At 36.2% G+C, this 18,291-nt stretch overlaps 4 protein-coding genes across 7 annotated transcripts; all 4 read left to right on the top strand.

The window, feature by feature from the left end:
* The first annotated feature begins 616 nt into the window (after positions 1–616).
* LOC124444143 (alpha-centractin-like) lies at positions 617–6,828 on the top strand. 2 transcript variants are annotated; one of them, XM_046994731.1, is made up of 16 exons: positions 617–741; positions 860–924; positions 1,411–1,486; positions 1,563–1,601; positions 1,699–1,743; positions 1,912–1,953; positions 2,093–2,155; positions 2,280–2,464; positions 3,079–3,172; positions 3,287–3,322; positions 3,413–3,469; positions 3,545–3,625; positions 3,957–4,050; positions 4,132–4,193; positions 4,274–4,314; positions 5,609–6,828. In XM_046994731.1, the coding sequence occupies exons 1-16, from the start codon at positions 697–699 to the stop codon at positions 5,709–5,711; spliced, it is 1,128 nt and encodes a 375-aa protein (XP_046850687.1). In that variant the 5' UTR covers positions 617–696; the 3' UTR covers positions 5,712–6,828. The 2 variants fall into 2 exon arrangements, with proteins under 2 accessions (XP_046850687.1, XP_046850686.1); XM_046994730.1 differs by having other exon boundaries at positions 3,957–4,193.
* A 547-nt stretch (positions 6,829–7,375) lies between these two features.
* LOC124444229 (KAT8 regulatory NSL complex subunit 3-like) lies at positions 7,376–14,987 on the top strand. 2 transcript variants are annotated; one of them, XM_046994813.1, is made up of 12 exons: positions 7,376–8,119; positions 8,512–8,602; positions 8,683–8,766; positions 9,604–9,705; positions 9,835–9,972; positions 10,149–10,370; positions 10,855–10,926; positions 11,064–11,138; positions 11,466–11,555; positions 11,667–11,729; positions 11,834–11,902; positions 12,146–14,987. In XM_046994813.1, exons 1-12 carry the CDS (start codon positions 7,803–7,805, stop codon positions 13,097–13,099), a joined length of 2,277 nt encoding a protein of 758 aa, XP_046850769.1. In that variant the 5' UTR covers positions 7,376–7,802; the 3' UTR covers positions 13,100–14,987. The 2 variants fall into 2 exon arrangements, with proteins under 2 accessions (XP_046850769.1, XP_046850770.1); XM_046994814.1 differs by lacking the exon at positions 9,604–9,705.
* LOC124443495 (endochitinase A-like) lies at positions 13,264–14,556 on the top strand. The gene has a single exon (XM_046993948.1). It carries the CDS (start codon positions 13,264–13,266, stop codon positions 14,554–14,556), a length of 1,293 nt encoding a protein of 430 aa, XP_046849904.1.
* A 1,624-nt stretch (positions 14,988–16,611) lies between the features above and the next one.
* On the top strand, positions 16,612–18,003 carry LOC124443838. 2 transcript variants are annotated; one of them, XM_046994378.1, is made up of 3 exons: positions 16,612–16,695; positions 17,098–17,319; positions 17,470–18,003. In XM_046994378.1, exons 1-3 carry the CDS (start codon positions 16,677–16,679, stop codon positions 17,481–17,483), a joined length of 255 nt encoding a protein of 84 aa, XP_046850334.1. In that variant the 5' UTR covers positions 16,612–16,676; the 3' UTR covers positions 17,484–18,003. The 2 variants fall into 2 exon arrangements, with proteins under 2 accessions (XP_046850334.1, XP_046850333.1); XM_046994377.1 differs by lacking the exon at positions 16,612–16,695 and having other exon boundaries at positions 16,956–17,319.
* The last annotated feature ends 288 nt before the right edge of the window (positions 18,004–18,291 follow it).

Below are 18,291 nucleotides of genomic sequence, written 5' to 3'. Positions count from 1 at the left end.
ATGATCTTTAACTGTACTCTTGCTGTGTAAATGCTCTTGCAATCTTTTACGAATATTTCTTTTAATGTCAGCATATTTGCTTTCTGATGCAAAATCCATTAAAGAAGGAGTGAATTTCTTTTTTGTGAAATAAATGTACAATTTTTCATAGCTGCCGACCATGTGGATTTTGCACCTCACCACCATATGATTTTCTTAATTGTACTAGAGAATAAATGTTTCTACTTCTGACCGCTCTCACTTTAACTAGTCATTCACTTTTCTCATTTCTCACCTTGGCATTGGGGTTAAAGTGTTAAGCCGTCTTAATAACCTGTTTTTCCAATGTGCTTCCCAACTTTCTTCTCGTCGAAGGCTTGGGGGGGCGCCCACCAGGTACTAGAGGCTGTACCTCACCCGTGTTTTGAAGTCATAGCATGTAATTAAAGTAATGAACATTTTGTACAAGCCGGACACCTGCCATTTTATTTGCCTTCTATATTTCTTAAAAACGCTGAGCCTACAAGGCTACAGGGCTTCTGCGCCATCTGAATGCTCATCCAGTTTTCTTAATAGATCAATGTTCGCTCATGCCAGTTTGCGCCAGCGGTCTTTAGCAACAAGCCACGCCCCTTGATTGGAATCATCTATGGCGGACTAATTCCCATGATTCGCATACAACAAAACCATCATCTTTCTGTTACATTTACTTGAGTTATGGATTATAATGTTATAGCCAACCAACCTGTGGTTATTGACAATGTAAGTGAAAAAAATATTTTTCCTGAAGTCGATACATGTGAGCCAGTTCTTATTGATGGAGAGTGAATGACATTTGTATCAATGGTTTTTTAATGCCGCTATTTCTTTCATTTGACAGGGTTCTGGTGTTATTAAAGCGGGATTTGCTGGTGACCAAGTTCCCAAATGTCATTTCGCAAATTAGTAAGTTTCTTGATTCACGAAAAACTCTGAAATATTGCCCTGTCAGTATCACAACCTCCCAGGGATAATCCGTATGAATGATCAATACAGCTTAGAATGTTGAAAATAGGTACTTCATATGTTTACATTATGTTATGTATCTCATAAAATGATGTTTTCTTTGGTGTAGTGGATTTGGGAAATTTCCAGCTTAACGTGCTGTAGTATTTAATCATAGCAAACAAGAAGGTCAATGTTATAGATCAATGTTACCATTACCATCATCAATAATTCAATATGTGTTTGCGACTCTATGCATGTCAATTGTCTTCCTTTCCCCCTGAATTTGTCACCCCCCCCGTCCTTCATAGCTTGTCTGTTATAAAGAAATGTACACTCAGTGAAGGGTAAATGTTTCCAGTAATGCCAAAAATTTGACGTATAGCTTAGACATCAAAGTGACTAAGGATAGTGCGATGATTATGAATATGTCATTTTTTGGTGCAGTGTTGGAAGGCCAAAACATGTTAGAGTCATGGCTGGAGCACTTGAAGGGGATATATTTATTGGGCCAACTGCACAGGTACGTGTAATAGCTGTGTGCTATTTCAAACAGCATTAATTTTTGTGTCATGTTTCTTTTACATCATTGCTTATAGGAACACAGGGGTCTTTTGAATATTCGATATCCAATGGAGGTTAATATGATATAATTGTTTTTAAGCTTTGAAAATTGAATCATTGTTTTCACTTAGTTTTTTTCACTTTTAGTTTTTTGAACTTTTTATTTTTTAGCATGGCATTGTAACTGACTGGAATGACATGGAAAGAATATGGCAGGTAGTAAATTAGTGAAGCAGATTACATCCATTACAGTGATGGCAGATGACCAATGCTGTATCTTCCCAAAGATTTTTTGTAAATATATTTGTTGTAGAATCAAACTGCAGAAGTGCTTGGGGTTTTTTTCTGAGATTGAAAACTGTGATGTTTCTGTTTTTTTCACAGTACATTTATTCGAAGGATCAACTTCAGACACGTTCAGAGGAAGTAAGTCATAAGTTACAAGATTTGAATAAGTTGTGGATACGTTTGGATAAGATGTGTTACTTGACAAGTTTGAAATCATAAGACAAGTCTGTATTGTTCAATGAACTAAGCGACAGATGTACTATTTTTGACCTTTCAGCATCCAGTGCTATTAACAGAAGCTCCGATAAATCCTAGACGTAATCGAGAGAAAGCAGCAGAAGTATGATTAAACATGAAATACTTATTTTTGGTCAATTGAGTATTGAAATCAATTGATATCTATTGCTGCTGCAAAAATATATGCCTTTTTCCTTTTTGTTAGCATTGTAATTATTTTCTTTTAGATATTTTTTGAAACCTTCAATGTTCCAGCATTGTTTGTTTCCCTTCAAGCTGTACTAAGTTTATATTCTACTGGGCGTACAACAGGTGTTGTCTTGGATGTGGGTGATGGTGTTTCCCATGCCGTACCTATATATGAAGGTTTTGCTATGCCTCACTCGATCATGAGAACAGATGTTGCCGGCAGGTAGTGAGACTTGTAAAAGCAAGCCATAGTTTTGAAATTGTTGTCAATGTTAGCCAGAGGCACGTGGGGCTATAACTCAGGTAGCAAAAAATCATGCTTTGGTTCAAACATGCACCATTTGAAATTAAGGGAAATTCAACTTTGAAAGGAAATTGTTCATTTCATGGCATTTCTTTGTTTCAAATTTTTGCTGAATAAACTGATAAACATTTTGCACCATGAAAGGTAGAGAACGTGAAGATTATCAAAGAAGCAGTTGATCACAGATGCGATTTAAAATTTGTTGAAATTTCTTAGAATTTAGCTTAAAAAGCGCTAATTTTGCAATGCTTCCTTGTAAACAGCACACCTTGCTCTTAAATCACTGGTGATATAGTGTCATAAAAATGCTGATCATTTTTCTTTTGTTTCTCTACCTACATTGGCTAAACTCATTTTATCTACAATAATCAAATATTTTTGCTGCATTTTGTGGTTATCCAGAGTTTGGACATAGTTTAATTTAGTTTAACATTCAACAATTTGGTGAATAGTCACCAACAGAGCTTAGGTTAGAGGTCTAACTCTCACATCAGGTCTTGTGCAAAGCACTAATTGTTGTTCTTCGTCTTTAGGGACATCACTCGTTATTTGCGTCTTTTGCTCAGAAGAGAAGGCTTCAGATTTCATACATCATCAGAACTGGAGATTGTCAAGCAAATCAAGGAAGTAAGTAAAAGTGAAATGATAGATTTTTGTATGTAATAGCAACAATCTTTAACCGGACTCTTGCTTTATACAAATGCTTTTGGAATCTTTCATGAATATCATTTTTCATTTCAGCAAATTTGTTATTTGGTGCAAAATCCATTGAAAGAGGTTTGTACTACTTATTTTTCAATCAATTGTTCAATTTTCATTGTTGCCAACCTGTTGGATTTGCAAGATAAAAATTTTTCTGCTTTCAAGGAGCCCATGGACTCGGATAAAGCTAAATTCATTTTGCCTGATGGCAGTACACTTGATGTAAGTCAAGATGATTGTAATCTTGGTTTCACCTTCCAAATACCCAAACTTTTCTTTTTTTGAAAATGATTGCAGCCTGGTTCATCGAGATACAGAGCTCCAGAACTTCTTTTTCGGCCAGATCTGATAGGAGATGAATCTGAAGGAATTCATGAGGTACAGTGGAAAGATTTTCATTTGCTAGTTTCAATTTAACTGACATCACAACATCATCGTTGTAGCAAGAACGTTAATTTGGGGAGGGGGGGCATATTCATAAATTTAGTTGTGCCAGATTGATTTCTTTTAAAGCGAATTCACTTAAAAAAGAACTCTGTCAAGCACGACTGAATATACACACTCCCCTGCCCAACATTACGTATTTCACATCTGGTTCTTTTTTTCTACGATTAGCAACATCACACTCGTGTGAGTTGAGCATTAAAAAGCGTGATTACTATCGTCAATAATTACAAGTGCTACATGCCATGTCTATCATACCATTCAGGTTCTGGCATTCACCATACAAAAGTCAGACATGGACCTTCGGAAGACCTTATATGGCAACATAGTATTGTCTGGTGGCTCCACTTTATTCAAAGTTGAGTACAAAAGTTGCAATTTGTGGTATATGATGAACTTTTTGCTTCGTGACGAGATTATGATGGTTTTTTCTTCTTCAGGTTTTGGCGATCGGTTGCTCAGCGAGGTCAAAAAATTAGCCCCAAAAGATATTAAAATTAGGGTATCGTTGAATTTGGTTTTTTTTCTGGCGTTTTATCCACATGCTTCAAGTGTTAATATTCTTCTTGTGTATATGTACAGATATCGGCTCCTCAAGAAAGACTGTATTCCACGTGGATTGGGTAAATACGTCATTTGATTTAAGAAATAAAGGATATTTACTGTGTTTGCACAGGCTTATGCAAACCGAGGAGACCTTTGGGAGAACTCAAGAGCAAATCAGTGCTAGCCGAAGATGGAAGATAAAGGGTTTACACCTGCTCGAGAGTTCTCACAAACGTTTCCGAGGTTTGCAATAGCCAGTTCAAACACAAAAATTTTTATTTCTTTTATTAAATAGCAAAATGGGAAACAGAAAATTTTATGACAATCGTTTTAATTTTGTCTCTAAAATGTATTCGCGATTGATTACCAAATTCTCTTTGAATTGATTGCTATAGACGAATGAGCGCAAACGTTTTATTGCTATTATTTATAAATGATCCAGTAGTAGCAAGATGAATTCTAGTTTTTGAGTCTTTGAGAGCAGAGAGAGTGAAGAATTTGAATGTTAGCGTTTACGAGATGATGGGAGGTGGGCTGTATATCAAGAGTCTCAACGACAACAATACAGATGCATTCTTGTTTGACAATGAGTTTGGAGTAGAGACGAAATGTCATCGTATATTGATGTCCTGTTTTATAAGAGCTTTAGAAGAGCTCTTATCTTGAGTTTACGAGATATTGTTCTTTAAAGCATGTTTTTTCTTATAATTTTATTTCCAATCCAACCTTCTATAGTAACCCTTCGTACAGTACCGCTCGCGTAGCTATAATTTAACACTTTTTTGCGTATGATACGCGTATTTTTACTGCCTTAGTTTGAACAAGTGAAAAGAAAACAATAACTAAATGTTTGGTTTCTCAGCCCAATCAACCACCCACTATCGTAATGATATCAGTATAAGAGAAGTAAGGTGAGTTCGTCTATTAGAGGCAGGACGTTTATTTGACAAGGAGCGTTTAATGAATAATTTAAAACAATTGAAATCGCCTCTATCGCGTATTATACGCATATTGTATAGGAAAATTATTTTTCCTTCCATAGAACAATAATTCGTTTCTTTGCATTACGGGTAAGCCTTTTCCCTGATATCATTAATGCAATGTTCCACAATTATGAGTGAGAATTCTGGTAACTGTCTCACGTACAAATGGCTTGAATGATGCATTCGCAAGCGTATCGTACGAGTATCAGACGTACATTATATCCGTATCACACTCGTAGCGTATGTTAAGAAATACGCGAGCGGTACTGTAGCTTGCAACCCTGTGATCAGAGCTTAACAGCTCAAGTACTTTATCTCCTACCTCCTATAATAACCTTTAATGCGACGTACGATCAATTTACATATGTGTGTTTTTGTTTAATTATAGCGGCTCTATCTTGGCATCTTTGGATACTTTTAAGAAAATGTGGGTTTCTAAAAAGGAATGGGAAGAAGAGAACACCCGTGTGCTTCACCGAAAGACTTTTTAGATTATATGAATATCAAAAATGTCTTCAAATCAAGCAATGTCATAGGCAGACCAATGACTGTGCAATGCACAAAAATATTTCCAAACTACACAATTTTTGTACTAAAGTAGCCGCTGAGAGTATGCTACGATAGTTGGGATGTACAATGCGAAAATATTCTCTAGATATCTTTGCAACTAAACTAAAATTGGGAGTGAAATGAAATCTGTGACAAATTTACCACGCACTTGGAAGATTCAGCTGACTTACCAAACAAGTTACCAGACAAGAAAAATGTGAAAAGGTTGAAAGGTTTTTGAAAAAAATGACTAGTGCTTTCCGTACCACAAAATGAGGAGCTTGTGCAATTCTGAGTTTTCACATCGAGATTTTAAATTTGTAACTTTAAACGTGATATGGGTTTAACGTTATCCTTATGACAAATTTTCGTCTTTTGTTTTACAAACTTGTTTGCTTCGTTGAAATATTGTTACTACGAGGTAGCTAAAATTGTCATAGATTTCATTTCTGGTAGTCAGGTTTATTTTAATGTTTGTGCATTACATAGACGTTGGCAAATGGCAATATGCTATGATTCAGCTTTCATCACTTATTTATTTGAGCAAAGTGCCGACCAAAGTTTGTTGTCGTATTTTATGAAAGCAGATTTTGTGTTGAACTTAACCATGACGATTCTTTAAAGCAACTTGATAAGCAAAATGTAATATTGTGACTTATAAAGTGATTGGTTTTAACTCGGGAGTATCGTTACATGTTTGTGGATGTAGATCGTCCAGGTTGGTATAGTCCTGAAAAGGACTTCTGGTGATGTTGACGGACGTTTTGACAACCTTAGCAATAGTCATCTTCACTCGAAAGACGGCATCCGTTTTGTCGAAACGTCAGTCAATATTAACACCAACAGTTCTTTTCAGCACTCTACCGACCTGGACGATCTACATCGATAAACATGTGACTTATCCAAAACACTTGGTTTGTATTGAGAATCTTGGTGCTACCTGATCCGACATTTTGTCTCAATGGAGAGAAGTCTTTTTAGGTGAGATCATTTCTTGTCAAAAATATGTGATGTAAATAATGGTACTCAGTAAAAGTGTATTTTAGAATGCTTCTTGAATGAGTTTTTGCATTTTCTTGTGTGGTTAGCTGTACCTCGGCCAATCGACTTTACCTACAGTTGGTATTTTTGCCTGATACTAATAATTCTTGAAATGCCCTTCTTGGTAGTGCCCATTGGCACATGTATCAATGTTCAAGACATTTGCAGGGTTCCCGATTCTTGATTCAAGCTTAGTTTTCTTCTCTTGCTCTACAGTCACAGAATAAAGAACACCCTAAATTGTATTTTTTCTGTGCCACCATCGTGTTGGTGCGGTCTACTGCTTAAGAATATTTCGACAATCCTTATGTGGCATCTGCTCACCCGGGCAAGAGATGTTTTCTAAAACTATAGGGTTGTTTTGACCAAGAATTTTCATTCACACAAGAAATTATTGTCATGGAAAAAATAGCATTCATTGCTTGATTTTGGATAGAGCATTTTTAGACAAAAGATGAAACAATTTTACTTTTTGTTGGAACCTTGGAAATTTGTACCATGACTTACATCGACTGCATAACAATTTGCTTTCTTATCCAGGAAGTCCAATTATATAAGAAGATGAAGTTCCAAACTTCCAAGAGGAACAACTTTGAGTCTGGGATCCACGGCGTCGTGAAACTATGATTCTACGAACTGTAGAACTAAAAACTGTATGTTTTTGCCTACCATAGATTAGTTAATTTTTCCCGAATCTTCAATTTTTCCTTAAAGATACAAATGTTTAGACGTTTCAAATTTCCAAGTGCATATTCTATTCTAATGGTTGAATGAAAAAAATCAATTGGTTCAAGATCGAAATACTAATTTCAGAAAAAAACTACGCGTTCTTCTTTCGGACAAATCACAATACCACGTGAGGTGTAATTCAAAATGGCGACTCCTTCGGTTACTGTGGTTGGCGAAATAAATCCTTTTCCTAAGTCAAACAGTGTCAAACCTCATCAAAATTTGATCGAACTCATCACGTTGGAGCATAACTACTGTAAACCATGGTCCGAAAGAGAAAATTACCCCATGCTAGGCCAGCTGTGAATTTATTTGCTTCACAAGTTGCACCGGTTGACGGAATCGAAGCCGAAAAATCGAAGAAGAAAAACTCTGATGATGCTAAAAATACAAAAACTGAGCAGGAAGAGGAGATAATTGATGTTGATTCTGTCGAAGAACCTCCACCGTCTGGCCCTGGTGCCATCAATATTCAATATGATGTAGTGAAGTCAAAAATTGTTATGTCTGAATGTGAAAAATATGTAAATAGCACATCCAGCAAGAGAACACCCGATACTTGGGAAGAACTTATTTGCAGGTTTTTGTTAAATTTACATGGAATTGATTTAATATGTGGCACTTTGTTGCATGCCATGAATTGCCCATTCTCTACAAAACATTCTTCACCATTGGCCATTTTTGCTATGTAATATTTTTATAATTCTGCTCAGTATTATAGTTTGAGTATAATATTAAGCAAACTAAGTTTGCTTCGTACCAGCCACATGATGCCACAACATGAAAAATATAGCAATTTATTGTAAAGTTAGTACTTCATAGTGATAATGTGATTGTGTACTTGGATGTAATTCTTGCTGGTATTTATAAAAGTATTAATTTCATTATGTTTTTATTTTGCAAGACTGAACAAGGCATTTTATTCACAACATACTTTAAAATACATAAGCTTTCTGATGAATTAATTTTTAGGACTGGTTGGACCACACAACAAAATGTTTTATTTGATAAAATTCTTAAGATAGTATCTGCTTATCGATTGTCTTGGCTCACATATAAAGGGGGTAAGTTTCTCGCATAATTTAGCATTTGCTATTTTCGCAATTCCTTGTGTAATTTGAGATATTCCTTTTTAAATTTTAGTCAAATAATGAGCCGATCCTTCGTAGAATTGCCTTGGATAAGGCCACGAAAAAAGTGAGACAAATTTTGAGTAGGATTGAATGGGTAAGATTGTTTTTGTTGTGATGATAGTAGATCTGAATAGATTATATTGTTGTTATGATCAAACCATAGTTGGCACTAAGATCTTCAAGGATATTCTATGAGGAATTATTTAATTGTCTGGTTCCATAAGATTATACGTAGGTACTGCCATATTTATGTAGAAGCACAATTGAAGTAAGAAAATCGAGTGTAGAGAACAAACTTGTTTAATGTAGACATCTTTCGGCAAACTTATACCATCATCTGTGTGAATGAATGATATGTTAAAAAATGTGATACATGAATATATAAATAGGGATAAAATAAATTTAAAAAGTTTGTTCTTTACATTCAATTTCCATTATATTTGGACTTGTGTCAGGACATGTTACTTTACTGGAACTTTGATTATAGTTTGTCTTTGTCATTTATGGTATGGTCATAAAAGACGTTTTCATGAATTAGGCCAATTTTCAGTTAGATTATCACAATTATAAGATATCAAAAATAAATGTGTGCACTGATTGGTCTACAGCCAAGTTTTTATTAATCTGAGCAAACCAATCAATTAAGTCCGTCAAAGAGAATTTGTTAATCAATCATGAATACATGTTAGAGAAAAAATTAAACTATTTGTTTTAAATTTATCAGTTTTGCACAGCTGTTATTTTATAAAGAAATAAAGATGTTTTTGTGTTTGCACAGGCATATGCAAATCTAGAGGACGTTTGTGAGATCTCTCGTAAATGCCAACTGATCTGCTCTTGAGTTCTCCCAAATGCCTCTTTAATTTGCATAAGCCTGTACAAACACAGTAAAACATCTTTTATTCCCAAAATGTATTATATAATATTTCAGGATGCTAAGCTTACAAACTGGCTACATGGTTCAATGTTGGATGGTTTGAGCACACCCTTGTTGGCTTGCTACCTTGATATAGTTCAGACCTTGCGATCGAAGGTTGAATATGAGTTATAAATGAAGTGTTTTGATTCATCTTGTAACTACATTTATGATTGCAACAAATGGCAAGCATTTCATGTAGCATTGATCATTTAAGTCTTCAGCTTTTCATTTTCTCTTTCTAAGGTTCCTACTCTTGTTGATAAGATACTTGCTGGTGGCGCAACTCATCGTCGTGTTTCTGCTGGTTCTACCGATAATTTGGCGGCTTTATTAAAACGTCCATGGGATGCCACAGTGGCCCTCTCATCATACCAACGACCGGTATGTCATATTACTGTTCAAGATTTGTGATATTTAATGGAATATTTAAAAAATGTGAACACATGTCAAAATTTGTTATCTAAAGTGATGCTTTCTTGATCCGGTCCAGTTGCCAACTCCAGGAACATCTTCTGTTTTGTTATGATAGTTCAAAACTTTTTTACCAATGCTTATAGAGGAAAATCCTTGGAACGCCATTGCTGTTGATTGTACCAAATGGACCCACAACGAACATCTCTGGAAATTCCACCAAACGCTCTCGTTTCTGGCATCATCATCTGTCACATTTCGGAAAAGTCATTCCAGTTACCATGCATCTTAGTAACAGTGGTAGAGGAGTTTCCATTGGTCAATGTCTTGATCACATGATTGGTGCTGTGCAAGCTAAAGTTCTTGAGGTGAATAAATTAGTTGTATTGTTTGAATTGTTGTGTATCATAAGCCCGGGACTCCGTGATTCGCTTCGACGTTTGCTGCTCATGGCAGTTGGGAGGACAGTGAGTGGAAGGTTTACAGTACTGTTTTATATGATATGCTTATTAAGTTGGGGAATGAAAACATGATTAAGGTGTTTCACTAAAACATTACTCGCAATAAGCTTAGTCAACTTATTATTACTATTATATTTCTGAATAGCGAGTGTGTGGAATGTTTGTGATTCCAACACATCATAAACGGAAAAGACCTACGATGTTGTCTTTTTTTCGCAAGACTGATAGAACGTTTAATCAATGACAGTTTTTCCAATCACTAAACATTCTTGCTTGACTTCAGAATATTTTCGCATTTATCATCAGAAAGTGACTTGTCATTTGATCACATTCAATAATTTCACTTTTTCTATTGTGTGAGTCAGAAAGTCAACCTTTATAACTTTTTTAGTTGAAAAATCACTTTCCTAACCGCCCTGTGATTCTGATTGGCTGGGCTACTGGTGCTTTGGTTTCCTTTCAGGTACGAAATTTTATGACATGAGCTTTTTATCTTAATCCCGATTTCTTAGTGTTGTTTTGCTTATGTATGTTTAAAACTTATAAGTGTTCAGCTAAGATGTTTTGTGCCAAGCTCATCTCTTTTCAAACAAATTTCAGGTTTCGTTAAGAGAATCTGTTTGTGCTATTGTTTGTCTTGGCTTTCCGATGCTCACGGTCGATGGTATACGTGGTGTAGGTGTTTCTTCAACTCACTGATTTATTACAGTCTAATTGTTCTAATCAATGTACTTTTTTATTGCTAATTAAACTTGGTTTAGGTGCTTCTTCAACTCACTGATTTATTACAGTCTAATTGTTCTGATTAATGTACTTTTTTATTGCTGACTATACGAGGTGTAGGTGTTTCTTCAACTCATTGATATATTTACAGTCTAATTGTTCTAATTAATGTACTTTTATATTGCTGATTATACGTGGTATAGGTGTTTCTTCAACTCATTGATATATTTACACTCTAATTGTTCTGATTAATGTACTTTTTTATCGTTGTATATTTAGACTGCTGATGATCCGTTTCTTGAAAGCAAAATTCCGACTTTATTTGTCTATGGGACGCTTTCAACGTGTTGCTCACTGACAGATATCGAGGTTTCTGTCATTTTTATTATTCTTGATGTTGTTGCTTTTAAAAAAGAAATGCATGACTCAATAATATTAATGTCTTTTTTCACTGTAAGAATTTCATAATTTCCTATTTAGGAATTCCGTTCCAAATTGCTGGCAGATACCAGTTTACTCGTCGTCAGTGGGGCAGACGGTCAGGTAAAATTTTAAAAATAAATCTTTCTGTTTACATTGAAATCACACGTTTTGTGCCTTGTACTTATCGTGTCATTTGTTTTTTTTAATCCTCCATCGCTCCTCAGCTACGTTTGACAAGCGCGAAGAAGAAAAAAGAAGGCGTAACACAATCTGTGGTAGACAGAAGAATTATGGTATGTTACTTTGATGTATTAAAAGTAGTTTTGTTACAGTGTTGTCAACAGTTATAATAGAGCTGTTCATCTTAATTCCTCCCTATTGCAGCTACACTCACAGCATAAGTCACTTTTCCCTGGAATCTTAAGAATGTAACCATCGATTAAAGAGATGCTTCATTCAACTTATATCAATATTTTCATTGTCGTGTTTTCCATTTTCTTTCGTTTTCATCTTTCTTTGAATGACTCTCACTATAGGACGACATTGGAGAATTTGTGAATCGTGCCGTGTCAAATATGAAAGACGACACGCATCCACGGCTTGACTATTATGATTTCGATGATTTCGAAATTCAGCGGAAGAAATCTAAATCTGTGTATCGTAAACGTTCGTCAGTTGATGGCCAGGTTTTGCCAAGCGATCCGAAGAAACCACGTGGTCGAACAACGAAGGCCGTTAACAGTGAAGCGAATAGCGCGAAGAAAGCAAAACCGATGAAAAAGCCCACGGTTAAAAAGTCGTTAGCACATGCTCCTGGAACTGATGGTTTTGGTACTGTAACGTCAGTCCCAGCAGTCAAACCTGTAAGCATTCCCATTACTTCTCTTCACACAGTACATCCTGGGGTTCTTCAAGGTGTACCTTTGACCAGTGTATCAACCCCCGTTGTGCCAATCAGTGGAGTGCCTGTGTCTCGAGTTAGTATACCAGGGGTACGCATCTCTGGACTTAGCATTCCAGTCACTGGTGTTAATGTACCCGTATCCGCTGTTTTTAAGCAAGGGTCCCTTGGTGGAGGATCTCTTGTGTTTTCTGGGGCGACTGGCGTGCCTGGAAACCCTGTGGGTACAACCTCCGGTATTAAAAATATGGGAGGAAAAACTCATTTAAAGATTGTGGTCAACCCTACTTCTGATGCTGGCATACAACTCTCAGGTACTCCTGCAACGACCATGATATCTGAAGCACAAGCTGTCTTGCAATATAAGAACGCCATTGGAGCGTCTGTTTCTAAGAGCAATGCCGTATGCCTTATCCCAACCAGTTCAAAGAGTGCAACAGGAGTTGCTACTACCACTTTAACGTCAACATTGGTTACGTCATCACCAACAACACGACCACCGATGACTTCAACAGCTCTTACGTCTGCGTTGATTGTGTCGTCCGGGTTTATATCTGAGCCTGCACCTGCTTCCAACTCCACCCTTTAAATGGTTCTTCGTTGATTTCCTCTAAATCAAACATTGGGTCTGAGACTGTTTCTAAGACAATCGCTGAAAGTACGCAAGCGTTAAAGCGTCCTGCTATAACGCTGCCATCCAGCATTCACCAGGTGCCATTGTCAAGTAGCGTACTTTCGACAAGCCAGCTAAATATGGCAGTGCGTGTTGGTGGTAGCGATAACAAAAGTCAGCAAACTGTAAATAATCCAGCCATGAAACCATTAGCGGCTAGTGACGCCAAGACCAGCCAAGTTACACTAAACCAAGCACGATCAACACCATCTCCCCAATCTATTGCACGTACAATTCAAGTTGGAGTAAAACGTACCGTAACTTACAATCCCGTTACCTCGACGAAAAATGTCACCGTCCTTTCAAGGAATTCTTCTCCTGAATCATTGAGCCATATTAACTTGGAGCGCTTGAGAGCCAAATTGAAGACTATTCAACACCTGACAGGATTGCAATCTGGGTCACTACATCAAATGAAACACGTTCAGACGCTAACTAACCCAGCGTCACAAAATCTCCCTTCCGGCAGTAACCAGCCTGCCATAAACTTGGTTGGACAAACTTCATCCAGTGTTCAACACCCATCTAAATCTTCTACGCATGGGATTACCATGACAACTTCTCAGGCAATTGTAAAATCTGACCAGCGGGATATTGTTGCGCCCTTGACTAATGCCACGTCCAAAACAGACTTGCAACCTGTTAAATCCTCTACCGTTGTGATTAATCAGCCGACTATTGCTAGTATAAAATCACAGGAAAGTCGTCTGTTATCTGCATCTTCAGCTCAAGCTACTGCTATGACAGTTAATCCAACGACAACGTCTTCATCAACGACGAAAACCAATTCGGCGGTTTCCTTGGCACAGCGTGTTTCCAAATCAGAAAAAAATGCTAATGAATCGCCTTTAGATACATCTATTTCAGTAAAATCCTCCGCAATGTCTGTTGTCAAGCAAGGCGTTCAAACAGTGTGTAAGCCTGCCACGCATTTCATTCAAGTTCCTGGGTCGACAAAATTTAGTACAATCAACAAATCAAGTTCTCAATCATTGAGCATGCTAAATGTTCAAAGTAATACAAAAATTATTGGTACTCAGTCAAGTGTGCCTATAATCCGTGCAAACAGCTTGAAATCGCGTGCTCCAAGTGTAGCTTCTTCACATGTCCCAAGCACTACCACCTCGGTTGTACTCACTAGAAATTTAGAGTCTTCTGCGAAAAGTGATCAATCAGTTGACGACTCTTCAAAGTCTGACGAGGAAAAGCTAGCGGAGAGAATCAACTCTATCGTGAAAGAGGTTGTTGGAGGGCAGCAACGGACTACCCGACAGTCTGTGCGACGTCTCGTAGCCGCTGCAAAAGTAGCCGAGGCTCAACACAAGATCAGTGAAAGTGGCGAAGAAAGTCAAGATCAGACGACCCAGAAATAAAGTCACCAAACATTAAAATTATTGTTTATGAGGATTTAAATAGAGCATTTTGAACATTTTAATTATTCGCTTCTTTTCTATAGGGTATTTACTAGAAAAAAGCTCTACACTATTTCTTGCGTTGTTCCTTGGCTGTTTTGAACAGTTAAGGAATCTTCATTTTGTGAACCTTGCAGCATGTATTGCTATAGTATGCTTAACTTTACAAAAACTGTCTGGCAGAAATATCTTAAATCTTAGCATTTAAAGCGTTCAGTTATAATTAATATAAGACAAGACAGTTTTACGAACACAGGCTTCATGATACAAAGAATAATTTCATTGTTAAGTTAATCATCAACCTACATGCTTATGTAAATAGTTGAAAGTACATTTATGTTTAATATAGTCGAAATGTTGAAAATATAAAAGAGTCAGTGACTTCCACGATATATTTAGAATTTCAAGGTATGTTCTGCTCCTGTAATTTTGTATTTACTTATGCATTTTGAATAGCTTGACAAAACGTTTTGATTGACTTGATCATTTTCAAAGATTACAAACACACTCGGATTATTCAATTTGTCAACGCGAGAAAGGTTGAGTTTGTACTTTGTAGGCCTTACTTGAATCCGAAGGTGGTAGACGTGTACAGTACTTAAATACATCATTTTGTAACGCGTTGAAGGCGAGGCTTTGCCGTATGAATCCTAAAATGAGGAGACAACGGCGTAGTACGATCATTTACCGTATTTTGTCCCACGGGCTCCATTCTCCAATCAAAACCTTGTTAGCATATCGCTTTAATTAAATTTTGCACTTCGAGTGGAAGACCTAATTTTCTTGAAGTGTTAGAGAATTTTCTAAGACACATAATGAATGAAATCCCTCTTAATGACAGTTTCCATAATGACAGTATCTTACTAATATTTGTGTCTTCTCAGGAAGAACAATAGTATGCAACACCACATCTGCAGACAGGATATACAATTGTCGCTTACCTTGAATCAGATTCCTAGGTTTTGAACCTGTTACATTTTGTTAATGGTCTTATTGTTGAGTGCCTTTGAATTTGTTCTGTGTTGGATTGTATTCTCATGACTAATATTCTAATGCTACCAAGATAACATCTTCATGTGACGAATGTCTTTAGCCTTGAGAAAGGTTTAGGTGATCAACCGGTTGGTGAGACAGGAATGATGAAATTTCATCGTTGTCACGTACGTGCCTTTCTTGCCTTTCCTGATCAGCCATCCTTGTGATAGAAAGTAAAAATTGTGGTGTCGTAAATCAATTCTCTCAAAAATTTCTCATAGTATCAAATAATGACTGTTTGGAAAAACCTTTCCAACTGAAACCCTTCCAGCCTCAACGTTCATGAATGATATATGAACGAAGTCAAATTAATCAACCATGGTCAATTTGAGAATAGTTTCTGTGTTGATTCAAGTGTAGCAAGTTATAATGTAATTGAACTTTCCTTTCTGCGCGTGTAAAATTTTTTACGGGATACTTTGTACCGAGATACTTTGTACCAGTGCATTCCATACAAAGTTCCAAACCTATTTTCACTCACATGTACGTGTGATCATATGTATCGTTTCAATTTCAACATATTTCTTTACTAAACAAGAATATCTTGAAGTGGTGTCTCTTGTTAAAAAAAAATGAATCCATGTTTAATTGTGTAATCTTTGAAGCCGTCACTTTGTTAAACAGATAATATCAGCCACATTGAATATAAAATTTTCCTCCGTTCTTGCATACAACAATAGCATATTTGTCTTTTCCATTACCCTATCTTCCGTCAATATATTTATTGCGCAGTGTATGAAAGGTTTTCTGATCCGGAGTTCTTAGTTTCTTCTGCAGCTGTTATAATATGGTTTTCCATTTTGAACGTTTCGATCAACTGAGCACGCCGCTCCGGTAATACCTCAGTCACTAACAGTAATCATCGATCATTGATTATCTGAAAGCCGACTGTTTTCCAAGAACTTTGAGGGAAATTCCGGTGAAATGAGATAAGAAGAGATATGCATGAATGACGAAAGAGGTATAAAGTAAAAGTGAAACAGCTGCTGGTCTTGTCTTTGACAATATTGAGAGAATATAGTTGATGTTTTTCGTAAAAAGTGTTAATGTATAAAAAGATTTATGGTAGGTTACAATTTGTTATTTACTCAGGCAAAGAACAGTATAAATCTTATTTTAGTTGAGGAATACCCAGGGACGAATTGTATTTCAATTTGATTTATGTATTCAGTAAGGGCGTTTAAGGTTTTCAAAATTATTAGCCACAACTAAATAGCTTTTTTTCCATACAAAGAAAGAGAAGATGAGGAATTTTCAATGCGAACCAAAATGTTTTGTGAACTGGAACGTGGAATGTGTAACATGAAGTAATGAATTGTTTAAAAAATGGTAGAATATGTGATTTTTGCTAATACATTACAAAGCATTGATCTGCAAAGCTAAGTTAATTAAAGTTTGAAAAAGATAGTCAAATGACCCCTGAACAAAGGAATATTCTGCGTATAAACGAACCGAAATTGGTTTCAGATATAATTCCAAGCGACATTCTCAGTTGGATGATGTGTCTGACTGACGAAGACAACGAGGTTATAATGGCCGAAGAAAGAAATTATGGCTATTCTAGAGCGGCAAGGTTATTACTAGATCGCTTAAAAAGACGAGGTGCTGAAGCATTTGGACAGCTTGTAAATGCATTGCGGGAAAACGGATTAGAGCACTTGGCTTTACTCATAGATCCAAATAACGAAGGTATAGTTGAAGAATGAATAGAACCACGTGACTTTATCTTTCACTTTGACTCAAAGCTCCTTTTTTGGAATCTGCTTTAAATTTCTTTTTGTAATATGACTTTTTTAGCATCAGGCATTACTTATGATCCAATTCATTTTATATTTTAAGTTATCCTGGAATAGCTTGTGTGCACCTAGGCACTATTCTTCTTCATGGTAGATGAATCGAGATGCAAAGGTAGACAGGAATTTTTAAAAAATGACATCAAGGAAATTGTTTGTTTGCAGACAATGATTCCATAGTCTAGCATTGTTTACATTATTCAGCTCCTTTTTAGGAACACTTCACATGATTTTAATGACAATTTTGTTTATTTATTTTTTAAATTTGATTGATTAAAAGAAGATTTATGCGACAAACTGAATATAAGTGACAATAATTCAACTCCTGTAATCAGATTTCCCAGCATAAATGTGGAGGGTACAGTAACCATTGTTATTTGTTTTTTATCCATAATTTGCATTTTTATCACTTCTTGAAAGATTACTTTGCCTCCACAATTACTTTTCATATATCAATATTTTGTAGGCTCATTTTATCTCCACCAAATTTTTATGAATCGCTTCACCAAATACCTGTAATGCAATTTGTAATTATTTGCCGTCATTAAATAGAAGACCTTCAGATGATTAATATTTCCTATAAAGCTGGTGAATGCTCTGCTTGTAATACATTGTCTTAAAGGCAATGCTTGCTTAAGACTTACACAATGCTTAAATCCTCACATTGTTCTTCCTTAGGGGCAAACTCTTACTCATCATCATCCTTAGCATTCTCTTCTTTCTTGTATTATTCCTTCTTTTATCTTTCTTTTTAATCTCAAATCTAGGTCAACGATGGTTTTTATAACCGTTTGACTCCTCTCCATTAATCCATTCCAATGCTAAAAGAGCTTTTTCTGTTCTCTCTGTGTATCATCGTTTCTGTCTT

Source organism: Xenia sp. Carnegie-2017, unplaced genomic scaffold (assembly GCF_021976095.1).
Source record: "Xenia sp. Carnegie-2017 unplaced genomic scaffold, XeniaSp_v1 HiC_scaffold_21, whole genome shotgun sequence".
Classification (NCBI taxonomy): domain Eukaryota; kingdom Metazoa; phylum Cnidaria; class Anthozoa; order Malacalcyonacea; family Xeniidae; genus Xenia; species Xenia sp. Carnegie-2017.
The sequence above is the reverse complement of the archived record's forward strand: the minus strand, read 5'-3'. Positions and strand labels throughout refer to the sequence as shown.

Coding starts and splice junctions, on each gene's coding strand:
- LOC124443838 (XM_046994377.1), top strand. CDS start 17,043: ATGACCCCTGAACAAAGGAATATTCTGCGTATAAACGAACCGAAATTG.
- LOC124444229 (XM_046994813.1), top strand. CDS start 7,803: ATGGTCCGAAAGAGAAAATTACCCCATGCTAGGCCAGCTGTGAATTTA. Junction 8,767..9,603: donor TTTTGAGTAGGATTGAATGG/GTAAGATTGTTT, acceptor ATAATATTTCAG/GATGCTAAGCTTACAAACTG. Junction 11,903..12,145: donor TGGTAGACAGAAGAATTATG/GTATGTTACTTT, acceptor CTCTCACTATAG/GACGACATTGGAGAATTTGT.
- LOC124444143 (XM_046994730.1), top strand. CDS start 697: ATGGATTATAATGTTATAGCCAACCAACCTGTGGTTATTGACAAT. Junction 925..1,410: donor AAATGTCATTTCGCAAATTA/GTAAGTTTCTTG, acceptor TTTTTGGTGCAG/TGTTGGAAGGCCAAAACATG. Junction 1,602..1,698: donor ATATTCGATATCCAATGGAG/GTTAATATGATA, acceptor TTTATTTTTTAG/CATGGCATTGTAACTGACTG.
- LOC124443495 (XM_046993948.1), top strand. CDS start 13,264: ATGGCAGTGCGTGTTGGTGGTAGCGATAACAAAAGTCAGCAAACTGTA.